Source organism: Ovis canadensis, chromosome 12, assembly GCF_042477335.2.
Source record: "Ovis canadensis isolate MfBH-ARS-UI-01 breed Bighorn chromosome 12, ARS-UI_OviCan_v2, whole genome shotgun sequence".
NCBI classification, from domain to species: domain Eukaryota; kingdom Metazoa; phylum Chordata; class Mammalia; order Artiodactyla; family Bovidae; genus Ovis; species Ovis canadensis.
The window spans coordinates 38,784,691-38,809,567 of NC_091256.1; the positions used below are offsets into that span (position 1 = coordinate 38,784,691).

The 24,877-nt window shown below is 38.4% G+C and overlaps 1 protein-coding gene across 1 annotated transcript in view; it reads left to right on the plus strand.

Annotated features, from left to right (window-relative positions):
- The window catches only part of LOC138415814 (dynein axonemal heavy chain 14-like), a 317,408-nt gene that overhangs the window by 115,308 nt on the left and 177,223 nt on the right, over positions 1–24,877 (plus strand). The window contains exons 25-26 of the mRNA XM_069544370.1: positions 4,604–4,693; positions 11,191–11,325. Coding sequence (XP_069400471.1) covers positions 4,604–4,693; positions 11,191–11,325 — 225 coding nt within the window. The remainder of the gene's footprint in view (positions 1–4,603; positions 4,694–11,190; positions 11,326–24,877) is intronic.

The following is a 24,877-nucleotide window of genomic DNA, read 5'->3' on the forward strand; positions in this document are numbered from 1 at the left end:
ATTAAAATGACACAATTTCAAAGTCATTTATGGGGCTTCCATGGTGGTTTAGATGGTAAAGAAACAGAGCCCTTTATACTTTCTCTTATATGTATAAAACCATACAGTCATTGCCTGACTGTAGGTAGGCTCTCAGTGTCTTCTGTTACTATGATACAACCTCCTGCTATTCCCTCCATTCTAATATGTTGTCATATGGCCACCAGAGTTGCTTTCCTAAAACATATGTTTGATCACATCACCAAAGCAGCTGTTGAAGCAATGTTGCCTCTAGTACAACAGTCAAATTAATTATCTTGGCCATAATGCCTTTCACAATTTGGTCAGACCAGATTATCTTTCTCATACTGAGCATTAAAGTAAGAAACTAGCAAAAAGAGCAATAAAACAAATTCTCTGAAATGAAACCAATGAAAATAATGAAGGAAAGGGCAGAAATCAACCAAATAAAGAATAAAAACTACAGGAAAAACAACAAAACCAAAGTTATCAGTTTGATTATATATAGACCTCAAGCAAGAATGATTAATAATTGAAAAAGAAACAATGATATTAAGATTTAAAAGTGATGAAAACATTATGAACAACCTAAGTTAATAAATATAAAGCTATAGACATGTTGCATTAAGCAACAGGGAATGGGAAGTGATCACTGAGTAAAAACAATTTTTAAAGATACTCAAAGCAACTTCTTCCCATCCCTCCTCCCCAAAATTCAGACCCAAATGGTTTTATAGTTTTAATTGGAGATTATATGCTGTAATTCATGTATGTATCCTTTTGAAATAACCTTTTTTCAGATTGCCCATATCACCTAATAAATGGCCTTTTTTTGGTAAGGGTTTCATATATGTATTTTGTGCTTATTGGATATAAAGTTATATACATAGCCTATTAATTGTATTTTTCAGAGCTTGATATCTATTTTTACTGATTTATCAGTTTCTGAAAGGGGTATATCAAAATCTTAACTGAAATTATTGATTTATCTATGTGTCTTGCATATCTGTTACTTGTTACTTTATATAATTTGACATTATAAGTTGCATATATGTTTGTTTATTCTTTAGCCACTATGTCTTTTTCTGGACCGTATGCTATGTCTTGCCTTAAGACCTATTTAGTCAGATATTAAGATGTCTGTCCAACTTTTTTATGTGGATTCATATTTTTAGAATCTCTTTTTCCATTCTTGTATTTCTCAAACTTTCTATGTTTCTCTGTTTGAACTATAAGTCTTATGGGAAATGTATCAGTGGACTTTGTTTTCTTGTAATTCAGTCTGTGATTATCTGTCCTGTGTTGATTTTAACTTTTTATATTCATTATAGATTCTGTTATCTTAAAATTCATTACTGTTATAATATTTATTTAATTTCTTTTTCTTTATTGTTTTCTCTCTTACCCTGCTCTCTGTGGGACAGATTGAATTTTCTTCTGTGTTTATTTTGTGTTTATTCTCTATGGTGCCTCTCTTAACTGAAAACTGACATCCAGCATTATTTGTTCCTATTTATTAATTTTTTCAATATCTATATATATTCCCTTTCAAAACAAGTACTGTAGCTTACTCTTTGGTCTTCCCCATACTCTCAATCTTATGTATGTCATATCATAAATGTTTGTTATGGGAATTTTTTTCCTTTTCCTTGGGCCTAGTTTTTGTAAACACATATGTTTGCCTACACAGGCATGTGCATGTGTTTAGAATACTGTAAACTAACAAGGCATTTTATAAAACTTCATATCTCTTCTAGACTTCAATGTATTCCTTTTTTTTAGTACTTCTTCCAACAGTGTTTTTCAAGTAGGTTTTGTGTGACAAACCTTTGGCAACTATTTCTCATACGCCTTTATATTTAGATTACAGTTTGTCTGGTTATAAAATTCTAAGTTTAAGGTTCTTTTCATTTAATGCATTAAAATATTTAATATCTTTAAAATATTGTTGCATTTTCTCTTGCTCCGCTCTTGAAATGGTGTCACCTTAGTATGTGTTCCTTTGTAGTGTATCTGTTCTTTCTCTCCAGAAGCTTTAAATTTTTCATTTGCCTTTGTATTCTTAATTTCAGTATAAATTCTCTTGTTAGGGTATTCTATAAGCCCTTTTAATATGTAATTTTGAAGGAGACATATAGTGTAACATTCTTTGTTTCGCATGATTAAATGAGTTAGACTTTTCCAGACCAACAAGTCGCAGGTCCAGACTCTAAACCATGCTTAGTTTTTTTCATAGCACTTATCTTTGTTTTACATTTTTTAGATTTTCTTTGTTTCATTATTTTAATGAAAATGCAATTTGATTTTTTTCTTTTTGCTGTGTGGTTTCTAGGAGAAAGACAGTGGATATTTGCATCTAAGTTTTGCATCTAAGTTTTGCCTGCATTTTGAAGATTTCATTTGCATTTTAAAGATTTTCATTTTGCTATAAAAAAGAAAAATATCAGTTGACAAGTGTTCCTTCTCTGTCTTATGTAAACATCTTTCTATTCTTCTCAGATAGAGTGTGCAAATTCCCTACTCTCCTTCCTACAGTTACAAGTTTTAAGTCCTTCCAGTGTTACCTTTAACATTTTTCAAGACACAGCTAAAACAAATAACATTAGCATTGTAATAACATTTCTACATGTAGATTAATGATTTTACTTGTGAACCTCATTATTTATTCACCTTTTCATCAGTTTTAAAAGTTAATATATAGCTTATGGAAAAGTTTTATATATGAGAATATTAATTTATTCAGCTACTTCCTCCTTTGTATAATTTTCACATTGATAAATATGCAAGCTCTCAACTGTTTAATAAAATGTTACCAAATTGTAGTATATGGCTCATGGAAATGGCACAAAGATAATTTAAAGTTATGATTTTAATATCAAGTGTAGGATAATTCAGTCTCTTATTTAGTGGTGTATTTTTGATGGCTTACACAATGACCAATCAATCATATATGACGCACCCACATATGAAGACACGTTATTAAAAAAATAACCTGTAGGTGTGCTGTTTATACTTCTTGTTCATTTGTAATATAAGAATCTGAATTGCATGTGGAATAAGTTGGAATCTATTCAACTTATTCACATTACTGTCTTTAGCAGTATTCAACGTGTGTTCAGTTCAGTTCAGTCCCTAAGTTGTGTCCGACTGTTTGTAACCCCATGAAGCGCAGCACGCCAGGCCTCCCAGTCCATCACCATCTCCCGGAGTTCACTCAGACTCACGTCCATCGAGTTGGTGATGCCATCCAGCCATCTCATCCTCTGTCGTCCCCTTTTCCTCCTGCCCCCAGCTGGCATCAGAGTCTTTTCCAATGAGTCAGCTCTTCGCATGAGGTGGCCAAAGTACTGGAGTTTCAGCGTTAGCATCAAGGGTCATTATCTCAGAGCAACCAAATGATAACCTGAGAATTACTAAAACCATATCATGCTATAAGAACTACATATATTTTGTCATCCAATTAACTGCAATGAACATCTTATACAGCCATAAATATTTTAGGTCAGGATTATGATTTTATTTCAAAACCTTCACCAGGTGGGATGACCTGAGTATATCTTAATATGTCTTCTTTTAATATCCCAGTTCTTCTGATCTTCTGTGCATCCCATGCTGTCTTTATTCCACACTTGGGTGACTTTTCACTTGTATCCAGGCAGTATCTAGGTTTGTATTAGTAACTGCAGAGATTCCTAGTTTCCACATCTGAAACTGCAAGCAGTGCAGGCCATAAGCGGGCAGCCTCATCAACTTTGGAAGAGGTTGCTTTCCAAAAATAATTTCCTACCTCCAGTTAGCCTTCCATAGAGTCAGTCTTGCTGAGTGTCTGTGTTTTCTTTGGCTGTTTCCTGTTGTAGGAATGCAAGGAATGAGAAATGGTGTAGGAGAGGCTAGTGAGAAAAAGGATAAATCATGCCTTTTCTGTAGACATAGTTACCAATTATATCAACATTGAAATAAACCCCACTTTAGGAGGAATCATGCTGCCCTTATAATTCCTGTGTCGAAATATTAAATATCTTTCAAAGGTGCAGCCACTTCCTGGGATGATCTAATGTATAACCACGTCAAGTTGTTCATCTTGTAAATTTTGCTATTCTTCATCTTGTAAATTTTGCTATCTTAGAATATTCTTAACATTGAAACAGTAAAATAGTCATTACAAAATTGAAAATCAGCTTTAATGGTGATTAGAGTTAAACACAGATGAATAAATAAGCAAAAATAAAAATACTTATCATTGTTTTCCTTTCAAAAAATTCCACAAAGATATAGAATCTTTTACTGTTTCTTCACTGTAGGATAATTAGACAATTATACTGTGGTAACAGCTAGTTCTTAAATGCATCATAAAGCATGACTTAAACTAGGAGAGGATCTATGAATTTGCTACCTGGGGGTCTGTGATCATAAAATTTTCTGTGTATTTTACTTTGGTGGGGGAAGTAATGTTTTCATTATTTTGGAGTTGGTGAACTAAAAAATTAAGGAATACTATCTTAAAGCGCTGTATTTGCTACCTAGTTAAGAGAGATTTTGTAGGTTTACATATTAAGAGTTTAATTTGCAATGAAATTTAAATTAATGTATTTTTTTCTTTAAGAAACTAATAGAGATTGCAACACAACAATTGGGCTTACAACAGTGGCCAGCTCAAAAAGAGAGAATCATACAGTTTTATAATCAACTTCAGGTAAGTGTAGAATGTCATGTTACCAATTTGCTCCTGTGTTTAAATAGGTGTGATCAAGGAGAAAAGAAAATTATGATAAAAGATATCTACTATAATGTTCTTCAAAGTAAAGTGGTTTGTTAATTAACTATCTAGACTTTGTTATTTGATCCCTCACTTTCAGTTCAGTTCAGTCGCTCAGTCATGTCTGACTCTTTGCAACCCCATGAACCACAGCACGCCAGGCCTCCATGTCCATCGCCAACTCCCGGAGTTTACCAAAACTCATGTCCATTGAGTCAGTGATGCCATCTAACCATCTCATCCTCTGTCATCCCCTTCTCCTCCTGCCTTCAGTCTTTTCCAACATCAGGGTCTTTTCAAATGAGTCAGCTCTTCGCATCAGGTGGCCATAATATTGGAGTTTCAGCTTCAACATCAGTCCTTCCAAAGGACTGATTTCCTTTAGGATGGACTGGTTGGATCTCCTCTCTCAAGAGTCTTCTCCAACACCACAGTTCAAAAGCATCAATTCTTCTGCACTCAGCTTTCTTTATAGTCCAACTCTCATAGCCATACATGACTACTAGAAAAACCATAGCCTTGACTAGATGGACCTTTGTTGACAAAGTAATGTCTCTGCTCTGTAATATGTTGTCTAGGTTGGTCATAACTTTTCTTCCAAGGAGCAAGCGTCTTTTAATTTCACAGCTGCAGTCACCATCTGCAGTGATTTTGGAGCCCAGAAAAATAAAGTCTGTCATTGTTTCCATTGTTTCCCCATCATTTGCCATGAAGTGATAGAATAGGATGTTATGCTCTTAGTTTCTTCAATGTTGAGTTTTAAGCCAGCTTTTTCACTCTCCTCTTTCCGTTCTATCAAGAGGCTCTTTAGGTCCTCTTTGCTTTCTGTCATAAAGGTGATGTCATCTGCATATCTGAGGTTATTGATATTTCTCCTGTCAGTCTTGATTCCAGCTTGTGCTTCATCCAGCTGGACATTTGGCATGATATACTCTGCATATAAATTAAATAAACAGTGACAATATATATATATATAGCCTTGATGTACTCCTTTTCCAATTTGGAACCAATCTGTTGTTCCATGTCTGGTTCTAACTGTTGCTTCTTGACCTGCATACAGGTTTCTCAGGAGGCAAGTGAGGTGGTCTGGTATTCCCATCTCTTGAAGAATTTTCTATAGTTTCTTGTGATCTACACAATCAAAGGCTTTGCTGTAGTCAATGAAGCACAAGTCGATGGCTTTCTGAAACTCCTTTGCTTTTTCAATGAACCAATGGATTTTGGCAATTTGATCTCTCGTTCCTCTGCTTTTTCTAAATCCAGCTTGAATATCTGGAAGTTCTCGGTTCACATACTGTTGAAGCCTACCTTGAAGAACTCTGAGCATTACTTTGCTAGTGTGTGAGATGAGTGCAATTGTGTGATAGTTTGAGCATTCTTTGGCATTGCCTTTCTTTGGGATTGGAATGAAAACTGACCTTTTCCAGTCCTGTGGCTACTGCTGAGTTTTCCAAATTTGCTGGCAGGTGCAGCACTGACAGCATTATCTTTTAGGATTTGAAATAGCTCAGCTGGAATTCCATCACCTCCACTAGCTTTGTTTATAGTGATGCTTCCTAAGGCCCACTTGACTTCGGACTCCATTATGTCTGGCTAGGTGAATGATAACACCATCATGGTTATCTGGGTCATTAAGACCTTTTTTGTACAGTTCTTCTGTGTATTCTTGCCATCTCTTCTTAATATCTCCTGCTTCTGTTAGGTCCATACCGTTTCTGTCCAAGGAGGCAGGAGGGGATGTCAGGCTATATACAAGTTTGCAACAAAGGGAGCAGGCAGTGTGGGAACATGAAAGATCAGCTATCAAGTTAAGGGACTTAGCGTTCTGTGTATGGGAAGATGCAGGCCTCTGGGACCCCTGAGCTCCCTCATTCCACGTGAGCCTCAGCTATCTGGGGCCAATCCTAGTTCCTTGTTCACCTTAAACAGTGGCCGCTGGCCGCTTCTTGCATTTCCCAGCTCCTCAGCAGCCACCATGGGGGGTGGGGCAGGGGTGGGGTCACAGCATCCACTGGATCACAGTTTGGGGAGCCATCATTCACATTTGAAGGCCAGAAATCACTGATGGCTATGACATTTCTTGCTTGTTGATATGGCAGCGGGTATTTTCATTTCACACTATTTAGAAATATTCATGGTGTACAGTTGTACAGGAGACTTTGTTAATGCAGTAATCTCTATTGATCTTTTTTTATGGCTTGTGTTTTTGTGTCCTATTTTTAGAAATCTTTTCTATCCTGTCTCATCAAGGTTTTGTCAGTAATTTTCCTGAAATTTTTAGATACTTGCATTTCTCACTTTTAAGTTTTGTCTGTGGTTTATTTTTCATTAAAATGTCAAGTAAGAATTTGGTTTTCCCTATAAGAAAGTGAAAAGAGAACGTTTCATTCTGACTCTTTGTGACCCCATGGGGGTCCTCTGTCCATGGGATTCTCCAGGCAAGAATACTGGAGTGGACTGCCATTCCCTTCTCCAGGGGATCTTCCCAAGCTAGGAATCAAACCCAACCCAGGGATTGAACCTGGGTCTCCTGCATTACAGGCAGATTTTTTACCATCTGAGCCACCAGGAAGCCCTTTCCCTGAATGGATAACCACTGTTCCTAAGACTTCTTTACTGATATATGATTTCTGTCATATAGTAAGTTTTCATATATAAAAGGATAGATTTCTTCTATACTTTATTATTTGTCCTGTATTTCTATCTTTGTGACAACACCACACAGTCTTAATTATCATAGGTTTATAACAAGTCTTTATATCTGTTGGCACCACTCAGAGTTGCCGACCCTGCCTGAAAATTAAACTGACAAAAACAGATAAACAGGAGAACATACACATTGTATTGAATTTTTATATGCACACAGTGTCTTCAAAAAACAATGAAGACCTCAAAAAATGATCAAAACAGGACGCTCTTTTACCTTTTAGGCCAAGAAATGTAAATTTGTGAAAAATTGACACTCAGAGGCCATATAATCTTCTCTGAGGTGCAGTTTGCATTGGTTTAGGGAGGGAGGCAAGTTAATGGTTGGCTTCTACATAAGAAGTATAGGAATGGTCTTCAGGACTGAATTCCAAATTTATAAAATAGCTCTATATAATCCCTTATCTGTTTCATGCTGATAATTACTCAGGAAGCAAATGAAAAGAAATAATTCCTTTCTGGGGAAACTCACATTCAGTGATCAAATTTTCTTGTGGTAAAGTGTTTGGACAAAAAGAAGGTAAGGGAGATAGAGTCAGAAATCTTTCTGAGTCAGTTTTTGAAAGGCTATTCCAGTGATCAATAATACCGGATGCCTGTGGATGGTAGGAAGTGTAGACTGTCCATAGAATCCCTTGACAATCAGCTCATTTTTGAGTGACTCTTGGATTAAAAGGTTGACACCATTGTCACGTTGCAAATGGTCCAGATATTCAAACACATGACACAAATTACTTTCAACAGATGTGATGGTGTGCCTAGAGTTAGTCAGTCGGATTGAAATAGCAGGGCCATAGCTTAAATAGCGTTAGTATCAGTGAAACACCACCAGTAGACCCAATAGAGGAGATCAAAGATCTGATGTATGATCTGCCAGGTGTAAGTGGGGATCATTCATGCCTTATGCAGTGTGGCTTCTCTCACTGAGACAACTGTGTCAACTTTTGGTAGGAGTCACCAGTCTGAAGTTCAGTGGTAGCATCAGAAACACACAGTTCTTTATTTTGTCCAATCTGTGATGGTGAACGTGTTACAACATCCAGTGTGATGTTGCATCCGGAAAGCTGTTGCAGCAACCTGGGAAGAGAAATCAATCAGAAGCTTAATTCTAATTCTGGGTAATCTCATTAGAATGGGTCCTCACCATGGGCCCTTGAATGACTTAGGTAGTTTGATCCGCAGCTACCGTTTGTCTCCATAGTACAAAGCCCCATATAGGATTATCTTTATAATCTTCTGTTCTGTAGTTTTCCAAATGAGACACCAAATAGGCCATCAACAAAAGCCCAAGAATTGGAGTTCTTCCCAGGGAGCAAAATAAACAAGACTTCTTTTGATCCTTCATAGCTGACTCTGAGGCTGGACATCAAGAGACTTCAGGTTTCAGCTTAGTTGAACCATCAGTAAACCAGACCAAAGCGTTTGTGGAAATCTTTGTGAATCAAGGGTCAACTGAGCCATCAGCTTTGCTTTAGGAGTTTAAGTGGGGTATAAAATTGCTCCCAGAGAAATAGCTGCCGTTCTTTCATATAAAGCCGTGATATGCCAGGACCAGGCTAGCTGCAGTCCTGAATATGTAATTTCCATGTGACAACCAAGGCTTTTTGGATCTTTCTCACCTTTCCAGTTTAGAATGGGACTATCAGACCAGAGAATCACAAAGCCTTCATGAAGGTATAGGGGTTGAAATGGAAGTAAAAAGATGTTTTAACTTTATCCATATTTAAATTTTAATGTATATATGTGAGACATTGTTAAAAATAGTTATTTCTTCAATGTTCTTGCCATAGTCCAAAAGAGACGGTGAGGGGCCCACTCTGATGTTTAGCATCTGACCTACTCAGTCTATTTGGACTGCTCTAACAAAACACAATAGATTGAATGGCTTACACAACAGACTTATTTCTCACAGTTCTGGAGACTGGGATATTCAAGATCAAAGTGCTGGCAGGTTTTATTTCTGGTGAGAACCTTCTACCTGCAGATGGTGAGCTGCAGGACACTTCTCACACTGTCCTCACATAGTAGAAGGAGAGGAAACTCTCCTCTCTCTTCCTTTTCTTATAAAGACACCATTCCAACATGCAGTCCACCCTCATGACCTCATCTAAACTTGCTTGCCTACCAAAGACCCCCACCTCCAATACTACTGCACTGGGTGATAGGGCTTCAACATTTGAATGTTAGGAGGACACGAAAATTCAGTTCGCAACACCAAGGTAAGGCAGGCTATTGTGGCTGGGATAAAGAAAAGATGATATCATGCAAAAGTTTTCATAGAGATAAGAGAATGAAAAACGCAAGTACTCTACCTTAGACAACTGGTGCTGTGCTGTACTTAGTCACTCAGTCGTGTCCGGCTCTTTGCAACTTCATGGCCTGTAGCCCACCAGGCTCCTCTGTCCATGGGGATTCTCCAGGCAAGAGTATTGGAGTGGGTTGCCATGCCCTCCTCCAGGGGATCTTCCCAACCCAGGGATCGAAACCAGGTCTTTTGCATTGCAGGCGGGTTCTTTACCATCTGAACCACCAGGGAAGCACAAGAATACTAGAGTGGGTAACCTATCCCTTCTTCCTGACCTAGGAATCAAACCTGGGCTCTCCTGCATTGCAGGTGGATTCTTTACCAGCTGAGCTACCAGCGAAGCCCAGACAGTTGATACCTAGTGGTTTTATTGACTAGATTAGGGAGAAGGAAATGGCAACCCGCTCCAGTGTTCTTGCCTGGAGAATCCCAGGGATAGGGGAGCCTGGTGGACTGCCGTCTACGGGGTCGCACAGAGTCAGACACGACTGAAGCAACTTAGCAGCAGCAGCAGGGAAATAACAGAAAGAACAAATGTAGGGGTAAAAAGATACAGATTAGATTATGTTGACTTTGAAAACGATGTATGACACCCAGATGGAAGTATTTAGTAGCACATTGAAATTTCACTCTGACATTTAGAATCAAAGACTGAGAAAAATGTACATTTTTAAAAGGAGTCATTAGAATTCAGATGATAGTTAAAGATACTCAAATGGATGAAATTGGATAGGGACAGTGTGGAGGAGAGAGAGACAAGGATGAATTAGGGAAGATTAACATGGAAAGGACAATCAGAACTCAAAAGAGAAAAAACAGAGAACAGGAAGCCCAGATAAATCTTACTACAGAAGCCAATCACAGAGAAAGGCACAGGAGTAAATGAGAATTAGAAAGTGAAATAAACTATTAAATATCAAGAATGAAAATCATTCTTTGAATTTTAAAATTGGGAGACTTAATGGAGAAGGCAGTGACACCCCACTCCAGTACTCTCGCCTGGAAAATCCCATGAACGGAGGAGACTGGTAGGCTGCAGCCCATGGGGTCGCGAAGAGTCGGACATGACTGAGCAACTTCACTTTCACTTTTCACTTTCATGCATTGGAGAAGGAAATGGCAACCCACTCCGGTGTTCTTGCCTGGAGAATCCCAGGGACGGGGGAGCCTGGTGGGCTGCTGTCTGTGGGGTCGCAGAGTCAGGCACAACTGAAGCGACTTAGCAGCAGCAGCAGCATGATGATTTTAATATTTGCCTAGTCAATAAAACAGAACCCAGATTACAACCAATTGAAAAATAGTTTGAATGAATGGTCCATGGATATAGTCAGAGATGTATTTGTAAATAAGAACTTTGAGGTTTCAGCTTTGTTGAATAATCAGTAAACTAGCATTAAGCCATAAATCCTCAATTCTGTTTTAGGCTTGTGTTGGTGTGATGTTAGTGGGTCCAACAGGTGGAGGAAAAACAACAGTCAGAAGAATTTTAGAAAAAGCATTAACACTATTACCAATTGAAGAATTCTTATCGATTGAAGAAAGGGACTCTATTTCACAGGTAAATATTCTACTAAATAAAATATTTCTCTGTTTGTTTAGGTCTTATTTTATACTTCAATAACAGTTTTTGTTCTCTTTACAGAAGTACATTTTTTTTTACTTGTCAAATTTCTTGCTAGGAATTGTGTAGTTAGGAATCATTGTAGTGAACAAGATTTTTTTCATTTGGCTCTCAAACTGATAGACGCTAGTGTAAAATAAAATTATAAAATATATATGTTGTATTTAGTCATTTTACCTAATTGACTAATAGTTTAATTATTTGTTTTAGGTAATCTATTGAATTATCTTCATTCTTCAGTTTATATGGTATATCACATTTCATTCCTATTTGATTTATTTCTAGCTGATTTTATGATTTATTTCCTTTTACTAACTTTTGGTTTCACTTGTTATTCCTCTAGTTGCTTTGAAATATCTTCAAATGACTATATAAATTTTTTTCTCTTCTAATATTTATATGTTTTTATCTTATTGAATTGATTAACTCTCCAAGACAATGTTAACTATAATACTTTGTTCCTTACATTATCTAAAATGCAGTTGGTATATCTGTATTTAATATGATTTTGCTCTCAGTCTATAATGGGTATTCTCTATCACACATTGGAAATTACCTTTTAGTCTCATTACACTTCAGTTTTTGACTCCTAGAATTTATGAAATGATTTCTAAGCATGTATTTTAATATTTTATCTGGTTAATTTATAACTTATCTTGATAGACTTACTACTGTTGAATTGTCCTTAGATACCTAGAATAACTCCTACCTTTTCAAGACATATTTTTATTCAATATAAAATTAGACTCTAATAAATAGTATGCATTTTAATTCAGTTCAGTTCAGTTCAGTTCAGTCGCTCAGTCGTGTCCAACTCTTTGCGACCCCATGAATCGCAGCACACCAGGCCTCCCTGTCCATCACCATCTCCCGGAGTTCACTCAGAGTCGCGTCCATCAAGTCAGTGATGCTATCCAGCCATCTCATCCTCGGTCGTCCCCTTCTCCTCCTGCTCCCAATCCCTCCCAGCATCAAAGTCTTCTCCAATGAGTCAACTCTTCGCATGAGGTGGCCAAAGTACTGGAGTTTCAGCTTTAGCATCATTCCTTCCAAAGAAATCCCAGGGTTGATCTCCTTCAGAATGGACTGGTTGGATCTCCTTGCAGTCCAAGGGACTCTCAAGAGTCTTCTCCAACGCCACAGTTCAAACGCATCAATTCTTCGGCGCTCAGCCTTCTTCACAGTCCAACTCTCACATCCATACATGACCACAGGAAAAACCATAGCCTTGACTAGATGGACCTTAGTCGGCAGAGTAATGTCTCTGCTTTTGAATATGCTATCTAGGTTGGTCATAACTTTTCTTCCAAGGAGTAAGCGTCTTTTAATTTCATGGCTGCAATCACCATCTGCAGTGATTTTGGAACCCCCCAAAATAAAGTCTGACACTGTTTCCACTGTTTCCCCATCTATTTCCCATGAAGTGATGGGACCGGATGCCATGATCTTCATTTTCTGAATGTTGAGCTTTAAGCCAACTTTTTCACTCTCCTGTTTTACTTTCATCAAGAGGCTTTTTAGTTCCTCTTCACTTTCTGCCATAAGGGTGGTGTCATCTGCATATCTGAGGTTATTGATATTTCTCCCAGCAATCTTGATTCCAGCTTGTGTTTCTTCCAGCCCAGCATTTCTCATGATGTACTCTGCATATAAGTTAAATAAGCAGGGTGACAATATACAGCCTTGACATACTCCTTTTTCTATGTGGAACCAGTCTGTTGTTCCATGGCCAGTTCTAACTGTTGCTTCCTAACCTGCATACAGATTTCTCAAGATGCAGGTCAGGTGGTCTGGTATTCCCATCTCTTTCAGAATTTTCCACAGTTTATTGTGATCCACACAGTCAAAGGCTTTGGCATAGTCAATAAAGCAGAAATAGATGTTTTTCTGGAACTCTCTTGCTTTTTCCATGATCCAGCGGATGTTGGCAATTTGATCTCTGGTTCCTCTGCCTTTTCTAAAACCAGCTTGAACATCAGGGAGTTCGCGGTTCACGTATTGCTGAAGCCTGGCGTGGAGAGTTTTGAGCATTACTTTACTAGCGTGTAAGATGAGTGCCATTGTGTGGTAGTTTGAGCATTCTTTGGCATTGCCTTTCTTTGGGATTGGAATGAAAACTGACCTTTTCCAGTCCTGTGGCCATTGCTGAGTTTTCCAAATTTGTTGGCATATTGAGTGCAGCACTTTCACAGCATCCTCTTTCAGGATTTGAAATAGCTCCACTGGAATTCCATCACCTCCACTAGCTTTGTTCGTAGTGATGCTTTCTAAGGCCCACTTGACTTCACATTCCAGGATGTCTGGCTCTAGATGAGTGATCACACCATCGTGATTATCTGGGTCATGAAGATCCTTTTTGTACAGTTCTTCTGTGTATTCTTGCCATCTCTTCTTAATATCTTCTGCTTCTGTTAGGTCCATACCATTTCTGTCCTTTATTGAGCCCATCTTTGCATGAAATGTTCCCTTGGTATCTCTAATTTTCTTGAAGAGATCTCTAGTCTTTCCCATTCTGTTGTTTGCCTCTATTTCTTTGCATTGATCGCTGAAGAAGGCTTTCTTATCTCTTCTTGCTATTCTTTGGAACTCTGCATTCAGATGCTTTTATCTTTCCTTTTCTCCTTGCTTTTCGCTTCTCTTCTTTTCACAGCTATTTCTAAGACCTCCCCAGACAGCCATTTTGCTTTTTTGCATTTCTTTTCCATGGGGATGGTCTTGATCCCTGCCTCCTGTACAATGTCACAAACCTCATTCCATAGTTCATCAGGCACTCTATCTATCAGACCTAGTCCCTTAAATCTATTTCTCACTTCCACTGTATAATCATAAGGGAATATATTGAGGTCATACGTGAATGGTCTAGTGGTTTTCCCTGTTTTCTTCAATTTGGGTCTGAATTTGGTAATAAGGAGTTCATGATCTGAGCCACAGTCAGCTCCCAGTCTTGTTTTTGTTGACTGTATAGAGCTTCTCCATCTTTGGCTGCAGAGAATATAATCAATCTGATTTCGGTGTTGACCATCTGGTGATGTCCATGTGTAGAGTCTTCTCTTGTGTTTTTGGAAGAGGGTGTTTGCTATAACCAGTGCATTTTCTTGGCAAAACTCTACTAGTCTTTGCCCTGCTTCATTCCGTATTCCAAGGCCAAATTTGCCTGTTACTCCAGGTGTTTCTTGACTTCCTACTTTTGCATTCCAGTCCCCTATAATGAAAAGGACATCTTTTGGGGGTGTTAGTTCTAAAAGGTCTTGTAGGCCTTCATAGAACCGTTCAACTTCAGCTTCTTCAGTGTTACTGGTTGGGGCGTAGACTTGGATTACTGTGATATTGAATGGTTTGCCTTGGAAACCAACAGAGATCATTCTGTCATTTTTGAGATCGCATCCAAATACTGCATTTCGGACTCTTCTGTTGACCATGATGGCTACTCCATTTATTCTAAGGGTTTCTTGCCCACAGTAGTTGATATAATGGTCATCTGAGTTAAATTCACCCATTCCAGTCCATTTTAGTTCACTGATTCCTAGAATGTTGATGTTCACTCTTGCCATCTCCTGTTTGACCACTTCCAATTTGCCTTGATTCATGGACCTGACATTCCAGGTTCCTATGCAATATTGCTCTTTACAGCATCAGACCTTGCTTCTATCACCAGTCACATCCACAGCTGGGTATTGTGTTTGCTTTGGCTCCAACCCTTCATTCTTTCTGGAGTTATTTCTCCACTGACCTCCAGTAGCATGTTGGGCACCTACTGATGTGGGGAGTACTTCTTTCAGTATCCAATCATTTTGCCTTTTCATACTGTCCATACCTTAAAGATTCATTGTTTGTAGTGTAGTTCAAAAGTCTAAGAAACTCAGGTTCTCAATTATGTGGATTCTTTTTTTTTTTTTGCATTTTAAACAATTTATTGCATAAAGTAGTGTATTAAAGGAGTATATTTCATGCTACTATGTGGATTCTTTTAGTGTGCAATATCCTGCTTCAAAATCACTCATGTGGCAGCTCATAATTCTTTGTCCATTATCAATAACTGTTAACTCTCAAGCAATTATTATAATTAGTAATAGGTAAATTATCACATCAATAATAAAAATAAATAATATTCATGCAATACTAAATATGGACCAAATACTGGTGAAAACACCTTTACTTGAATTATCTCATTCAGTCCTTACAACTCAGTGGACAGAAATTTGTTTTATTAAAAATATTTTTTATATTGCAAAAAAAAATGTACCATTGTGAGAAATTTATAACAACTGCAAATACTTTGTTGTATTTCTTTTCATTATTTTTAAACTAAATATATTTATAGATAATTGAGATAGTACTATGTATAAATAATTTCAAATTTTCTAAGGTTGGCTTTTTCACCTAATGTTATATGCTGAGAATTAACCCCGTCATTAAAAACTTCTCGCAACATCATTCCAATAAGTATATTCTGTATATATGACTATGTGTGTGCATGTCTGCTAAGTCACTTCAGTTACATCCAACTCTTTTGTGACTCTATGGACCGTAGGCCACCAGGCTCCTCTGTCCATGTTATTTTCCAGGCAAGAATACCAGAGTGGGTTGCCATGCCCTCCGCCAGGGGATCTTCCTAACCCAGGATTCAAATGCACATCTCTTTTATCTCCTACATTGCCAGGCTGATTCTTTACCACTAGTGCCACTGGGAAGCTCACATATGACTATTTGTTGTTTTTTTGTTGTTCAGTCATTAAGTCATGTCTGACTTCTTGTGATCCCATGGACTGCAGCACGGCAAGCTTTCCTGTCCTTCACTGTCTTTGGGAGTTTGCTCAAACTCATGTCCATTGAGTCGGTGATGCTATATAGCCATCTCATTCTCTGCCACCCTCTTCTCCTTTTGCCCTCAGTCTTTTCCATCACCAGGGTCTTTTCCAGTGAGTTGGCTGTTCCCATTAGGGGCCAAAGTTTTGGAGCTTCAGCTTTAGCATCAGTTCTTCCAAAAAATATTCAGGATCAATTTCCTATTGGAATGACTGGTTTGATCTCCTTGCAGTCTAAGGGACTCACAAGAGTCTTCTGTAACACCACATTTCAAATGCATCAGTTTTTTGGCACTCAACCCTTCTTTATGGTCCAACTCTCACATCCATACATGACTGCTGGGAAAACAATAGCTTTGATTGTATGGACCTTTGTTGGCAAACTAATGTCTTTGGTTTTTAATATGCTGTCTAAGTTTGTCATCGGACTTCCCACTTGGTACTAGTGATAAAGAACCTGCATGTTAATGCAGGAGATTTAAGAGATGTGGGTTCAGTCCCTGGGTTGGGAAGGTCTGCTGGAGAAAGGCATGGCAACCCACTCCAGTATTCTTGTCTGGAGAATTCCACAGACAGAGGAGTCTGGAGGGCTACCGTCCACAGGGTCTCAAAGAGCTCGACAAGACTGAAGCGACTTAGCACGCACACATGCACTAGTTTTGTCATAGGTTTCCAAACCTGAGTCTCTCCTGCACTGCAAGTGGATTCTTTACTGTCTGAGCCACCAGGGAAGCACTGTGTATAACTATGCTATAATTTAATATATTTAATGATTCTTTCATGTTTAGTATCTTTTATATGCTGCTGCTGCAAAGTCACTTCAGTCATGTCAGACTCTGTGTGACCCCATGGACAGCAGCCCTCCAGGCTCCTCTGTCCACAGGATTCTGAAGGCAAGAATACTGGAGTGGGTTGCCGTTTCCTTCTCCATTTTATATATGAGGCTTTTAAAATATAATAAAAATATTTAGACTAATGGCAAGATCTTAGATAATAGAATTATTTTGATCTTCCTCCTAGATTCAAAACTTTTCCTAATTGGTCTGTTCAGAACCTTTTCTATATTTATCTTAGTTCAGTTTAGATTACTTTATTTTCTTATCTTCACTTCTTTTCCCTCTTCATCATAGGAAACTTCTATAATGCTTGTACTAGATGCCCTTATGTATGTTGGTATCGTTGTGGCTCAGATGGTAAAGAATCACCTGCAATCCAGGAGACCTGGGTTCGATCCCAGGTTGGGAAGATCCCCTAGAGAAAGGCATGGCAACCCACTCCAGTGTTCTTGCCCGGAGAATTCCATGCATAGAGGAGCCTGGCAGGCTACAGTCCATGGAGTCGGAAAGAGTCGGGCAAAACTGAACTACTAAGCACACAAATACATCCTTTAAAAAATGTTTGTACCTTGAGTTGGATTGTTCTGTGGTGGGTATACATTCATCATGCACTGCAAAGTAAAATTCAAGTGAATTTCATGTATCATGTAATTAACCATTTTAAAATGTACAATTTCAATATCATTTAGTGCATTCACAGCATTGTGCAATTACCACCTCACTCTGGTTTCAAATTTTCCAGAAGAAAACCCTCTACCCATTAAAAAATCACTCCCCATTACCTTTTCTCTCCATTCTCTGGAAACCACTGGTTGACCTTCTGTCTGTATGGATTTGTGTATTCAGATTCAGTTTAGTTCAATTCAGTCACTCAGTCATGTCCGACTCTTTGCAATCCCATGGACTGCAGCACACCCGGCCTCCCTGTCCAACACCAACTCCTGGAGTTTACTCAAACTCATGTCTGTTGAGTCGGTGATGCCATCCAGCCATCTCATTCTCTGTCGTCCCCTTCTTTTCCTGCCTTCAACAGACCTTTGTTGGCAAAGTAATGTCTCTGCTTTTTAATATGCTGTTTAGGTTGGTCATAACTTTTCTTCCAAGGAGTAAGCGTCTTTTAATTTCATGGCTGCAATCACCATCTGCAGTGGTTTTGGAGCCTCCCAAAAAATAAAGTCTGCCACTGTTTCTGCTGTTTCCCAATCTATTTGCCATGAGATGATGGGACCAGATGCCATGATCTTGGTTTTCTGAATGTTGAGTTGTAAGCCAGCTTTTTCACTCTCCTCTTACATTTTCATCGGGAGGCTCTTTAGTTCTTCTTCACTTTCTGCCATAAGGTTGGTGTCATCTGCATATCTGAAGTTATTGATATTTCTCCCTGAAATCTTGATTCCACCTTGTGCTTCTTCCAGCCCAGCGTTTCTCATGATGTATTCTGCATATAAGTTAAATAAGCAGGGTGACAATATACAGCCTTGACATACTCTTTTCCCAATTTGGAACCAGTTGGTAGTTCCATGTCCAATTGTAACTGTTGCTTCCTGACCTGCACACAGATTTCTCAAGAGGCCGGTCAGGTGCTCTGGTATTCCCATCTCTTTCAGAATTTTCCACAGTTGCAATCCACACAGTCAAAGGCTTTGGTGAAGTCAGTAAAGCAGAAGTAGATGTTTTTCTGGAACTCTCTTGCTTTTTTGATGACCCATCAGATGTTGGCAGTTTGATCTCTGGTTCCTCTGCCTTTTCTAAAACCAGCTTGAACACCTGGAATTTCATGGTTCACATATTGCTGAAGCCTGGCTTGGAGAATTTTGAGCATTACTTTACTAGCGTGTGAGATGAGTGCAATTGTGCAGTAGTCTGAACATTCTTTGGCGTTGCCTTTCTTTGGGATTGGAATGAAAACTGACCTTTTCCAGTCCTGTGGCCATTGCTGAGTTTTCCAAATTTGCTGGCATATTGAGTGCAGCACTTTCACAGCATAATCTTTTAGGATTTGAAATAGCTCAACTGGAATTCCATCACCTCCACTTGCTTTGTTCATAGTGATGCTTTCTAAGGCCCACTTGACTTCACATTCCAGGATGTCTGGCTCTAGATGAGTGATCACACCATCATGATTATCTGGATCGTGAAGATCTTTTTTGTACAGTTCTTCTGTTTTCTTGCCACCTCTTCTTAATATCTTCTGCTTCTGTTAGGCCCATCCCATTTCTGTCCTTTATTGAGCCCATCTTTGCATGAAATGTTCCCTTGGTATCTCTAATTTTCTTGAAGAGATCTCTAGTCTTTCTCATTCTATTGTTTTCCTCTATTTCTTCACACTGATCACTGAGGAAGGCTTTCTTACCTCTCTTTGCTATTCTTTGGAACTCTGCATTCAAATGGCTATATCTTTCCTTATCTCCTTTGCTTTTTGCTTCTCTTCTTCTCTCTGCTATTTGTAAGGCCTCCTCAGACATCCATTTTTCTTTTTTGCATTTCTTTTTCTTGAGGATGGTCTTGATCCCTGCCTCCTGTACAATGTCATGAACCTCATTCCATAGTTCATCAGGCACTCTATCTATCAGATCTAGCTCCTTAAATCTATTTCTCTCTTCCACTGTATAATCATAAGGGATTTGATTGAGGTCATACCTGAATGCTCTAGTGGTTTTCCCTACTTTCTTCAATTTAAGTCTGAATTTGGCAATAAGGAGTTCATTATCTGAGCCGCAGTCAGCTCCTGGTATTGTTTTTGCTGACTGTATAGAACTTCTCCATCTTTGGCTGCAAAGAATATAATCAATCTGATTTCGGTGTTGACCATCTGGTGATGTCTATGTGTAGAGTCTTCTCTTGTGTTGTTGGAAGCGGGCGTTTGTTATGACCAGCGCATTTTCTTGGCAAAACTCTATTAGCCTTTGCCTTGCTTCATCTGATTATTCAGATTATTTCATATAAAAGGAATCATGCAATATGAGACCTCTTATTCTGGGTGCTTTCACATATGATTTTGAGGTTCATCCAAGATGTAGCATGTATCAGTACTTCATCCTACTTTATGGCTAAGTAATATTCCATTATTTGGAATATTTGTGTGTCCATTCATTACAGTTTGTTTATCTGTTCATCCCTTAATGGATATTTGGGTGAGTTCAGTTTGCCAGTGCTTTATATATATATACTGGTCCATAGTTTTCTTTTCTTGTGGTATCTTTGTCTGGGTTTGGAATCAGGGTACATAGCTGGCCTCAAAGAATGTGTTAGAACCTGTTCCCTCCTTTTTTTTTTTTTTTTTTTGCTTTGATGTTAATACTTCTTTAAATGTTTCGTCAAGCTCATCTAACATCTAGGTTTGGACTTTACTTTTTAGGAGGTTTTTGATTACTGATGGACTTCCCTGGTGGCTCAGATGGTAATGCATCTGCCCACAATGCGGGAGACCCAGGTTCAATCCCTGTGTTGGGAAGATCCTCTGGAGAAAGGAATGGCACCCCACTCTAGTACTCTTGCCTGGAAAATCCCATGGACAGAGGAGCCTGCCAGACTACAGTCCATGGGGTCGCAAAGAGTCGGACACGACTGAGCGACTTCACTTGATTACTGACTCAATCTCCTTACTGGTTATAGATCTGCTGATATTTTCTGTTTCTCCTTGAGTCAGGTTTTAGTCGTTCTCTGTGTTTCTAAGAATTTGCCTGTTTCATCTAGATTATATAATTTGTTGGCACACAACTGTTGATAATGTTTTCTTATAATCCTTTAAATCTGCAAGGCAGTAGTAATGTCCATGCTTTTATTTCTGTTATTTGTTTTCTATTTGCAGTCTAGTTAAAAGTTTGTCTATTGCGTTGATCTTTTCAAGCAACCAGCTTTTCGTCATATTGGTTCTCTCTATTGTTTTTCTAATCTCTATTTACCTATTCTCTGATCATTATTTCCTTCTTCTTGCTGGTCTTGAATTTACCGTGCTCTTCTTTTCCTAGTTCCTTACAGTTTAAATTAGACTGTTGATTTGAGGTCTTTTTTCTCTTTTAATGTGGGTGTTTATAGCTGTACTTTTTCTTCTTTGCATTAATTTCACTGTATTCCGTAAGTGTTGGTATGTTGTGTTTTCATTTTCGCTCATCTCAATTCCCTATTTCTTCTTTGACTCACTGGTTGTTCAGAAGTATATTTTTAAATTTCTATGTATTGGAAAATTTTCCAATTTTTGTTATTGATTTCTGTTTTTATTCATTTGCAGTTGGAGGAGAATATTTAGAATATTGATTTAAATATTCTAAAATGTATTGAGAGTTGTTTTATGACCTCAAACAAAGTAATTTTAATAGTCCTATCTTCAAATTTGCTGATTCTTTTTCCTGGCTGCTCAAATTAACTGATTACCTCTGCTGAAATTTTTTATTTCAGCTGTTATATTTTCAGCTCTGTAATTTCTATTTGGTTCCTTTTCATAATTTCTGTTTACTTATATTACCTACTTTTCTCATATCATTTTACTCATTTCCTTTAGTTTGAGCTATGATTTTCTTCATCTCTTTGAGCATATTTACTACAGTTAAATTTTTTTTATTATGTTCAATATCTGAGCTTCCTCAGGGATGTTTTCTGTTTAGTTTGTTACTTTGAATGGACAAGTTTTCATGTTTCTTTGTATTCCTTGTGATTTTTTTTATTGTTGAAAACTGAGCGTTCGTAAAAAGAGCCACATTTCTCAGGCTTTACAGACTTGCTGTCTGCTGGGATAGTTCTTCACTGATCTAAGCCTAAGGATCAGCCCGAGATGAAAGTATAAGTCTTTTCACTTTCCCCCCCACCCCCCGTGGCTGCATCTCTACTGGGTCTGGATCTGACTTTCACAATTCCCTTGTATATGCAGCTGCTTTTGAATGTTTTAATCTCAAACATTCTTACCTTAGCTTCTCCCTAGAGCCTTAGATGGTCTGTTGTATATCTTGATCTGAAATTTCTTATTTTAGGCTTCTGTGGGTCTGTAGCCTTCTTGCAGCTTTCGCAAGAAATGCCTGCCGCTCTTCCTGCTTGAAATGCATAATCGTGACACAGACATCTGTTATTCCAGTAGCCACCAGACAGATGTGTATGTGTGTGTTCAGTCACTAAGTCATGTCTGCCTTTTTGCAACCCCATGAACTGCAGCACGCCAGGCTTCTCTGTCCTTCACTGTATCCTGGAGTTTGCTCAGATTCATGTCCATTGATTCAGTGCTTCTTTGTAACTATCTCATCGTCTGCCCTCTCCTTTTCCTTTTGCCTTCAATTTTTCCCAGCATCAGGGAAATTAGAATGTTGTAAATAAAGTCTGAATACCAATTATGACCTGAAGCTTAAAACTATATCTTACTCTTCCTGACTTTTATATCCAACTCTGACTCCAGACAAAACACATCCTAGCTCAAATACTGATTGTGTTCTTAGATGAGGCATAATGGGATTTTTTTTAATGGAAAGTTTTTTTTAATTGAAATATAATTGATTTATAATCAATTTATAATTGAGTTCTGTTAGTTACAGGTATACAGCAGTGATTCAGTTATATGTGTGTTTGTGTGTGTGTGTGTATTCTTTTTTTACGTTCATGTGTGTATATATATATATTCTTTTTTTACATTCTCTTCCACTATAGGTTATTACAAGATACTTATTTCCCTGTGCTATATATAGTAAGTCCTTGTTGATTATTTTATACATAGTGAAAGTGTTAGTCACTTAGTCATGTCCAACTCTTTGCCACCCCATGGACTGTAGCCCACCAGGCTCCTCTGTTCATGGGATTTTCCAGGCAAGAATACTGGCGTGGGTTGCCATCCCCTTCTCCAGGGAATCTTCCCGACCCAGAGACTGAACCCAGGTTTCCTGCAGCACAGGCAGATTCTTTATTGCCTGAGCCACCAGGAAGCCCTTTATATATATATTAGTGTGCATATTTTAATCCCAAAGTCCTTATCCCTGCCCACCCCCCCTTCCTAGTTGGGAACCATAAGTTTGTTTTCTATATCTATGAGTCTATTTCTGTTTTGTAAATAAGTTCATTTGTATATTTTAAGATTCCATATATAAACAATATATCATTTGTCTTTCTCTGACTTCCTTAACTTAATATGACAATCTGTAGGTCCATCTCTGTTGCTGTAAATGATGTTATTTTGTTGAGGTCCTTCAATGGACCTGGTGGTCCGGAGTCAACTGATAAGAAAGTAAAGGAGAGAGAAAGAGGCTGATATTCCTTGGTTTACGCAGAAAGCCAATAAAGGCCCTGGCACAGGGCTTGCTTTCTTCACAGAGGCCTCAGGTGCCCTCTCAATGGGGTGAAGGTGCAGAGCGCCTTCTCGAGAGGGTCTTAGAAGCCCAGGCAGGAAATTGAACTCAGAGAGCCTCTGCACTCCAGGGGATCAGCCTGAAAAAGAGAGAGAGAGAAAGCAAGACACAGGGACCAAAGCTCTGATGGAGCAAAGGTATTTTAGTCAACATTGTGTAGGTATTTATGCTGTCTTACAAGATAGCTATTTTCAGCAGAGATAAAATCAAAACTTACAAGGAAACATGAGGTCATCCATATGAAAGAGAGAGGGTTGTAAATAGTCACTTTTACCATATGGTTCATAAAAAGGAAGACGGTACTTATCACCATATAGAAAAACTAAAGAAGGAAATGCCTGGATTCCTCAGACCCCGGGAGAGGCTTGCCTATCCGGTTAATTCCTGAATATTCAGGAATTAATAAGGAACAGAGAATTCCTGACAGATCCAAAAGAGCACACAGTAAGCCTCCTGTTAAATGCTTCCTGACATTTTATTCTTTTAATGGCTGAGTATATTTATATTGTATATATTTGTTGAGTATATTTCATTGTATATATATATACATATATATGAAATAGAAAATGTTCATTTTCTATTGCTGCTATAACTAATAACCACAATGACATGGATTAAAACTAGACTTATTTATTATCTTCAGGTTCTGGGAGTCAGAAGCCCAGTATGGGTCTCACTGGGCTATGATCCAGATGTCAGCAGGTTGAGTTTCTTTCCGGAGGCTCTGGGGAGAAACTCTTTCCCTTGTGCATTCAGGTGTTGACATAAATAAGTAGGTCCAATTTCCTTGCTGTCTGTCAGTGGGAAGCTGCCCTTACCTTCTAGAGGCCTCTCTCAGATCTTTGCCCACTGTCCGTACCTCTAGATCCTTCTGTACTGCCCTGTTTCTGATTTGCTCCCTTGCTTTCCTCTTCCAGTTTTAACTCATGCAATTAGATTGAATTCACTTGGATAATCAGGATAATTTTCCCATCTCCAGATATATCCCTTCATTACATCTACTAAGTCCATTTAGAAGCATGATGGATTTTCTTTTTTCCCATTCTTTTCCTAGGGATTCATTTGTGTGTCTGTGAAAGTTGCTCAGTTGTGTCCAACTTTTTGCAGCTCCATGGACTGTAGTCTGCCAGGCTCCTCTGTCCATGGAATTCTCCAGGCCAGAATACTGGCGTGGGTAGCCGATCCCTTCTCCAGGGGATCATCCCAACCCAGGGATCAAATCCAGGTCTCCCACATTGCAGGTGGATTCATTACCATCTGAGCCACCAGGGAAGCCCAAGAATACTGGAATGGGTAGCCTATCCTTTCTCTAGCAGAATTTCCTGACCAAGAAATCAAACCAGGGTCCCCTGCATTGCAGGTAGATTCTTCACCAGCTGAACTACCAGGGAAGCCTTATTTGTAATATTTGTAATTTTAAAAAATAATTATTTGGATATAAAGGCTAATTTTAATAAGTCAATTTTTACTATTTCTTGCAAAGTGCTACCTTTATAAAGAATCCTTCTTTGAAGGGAAAGATCTC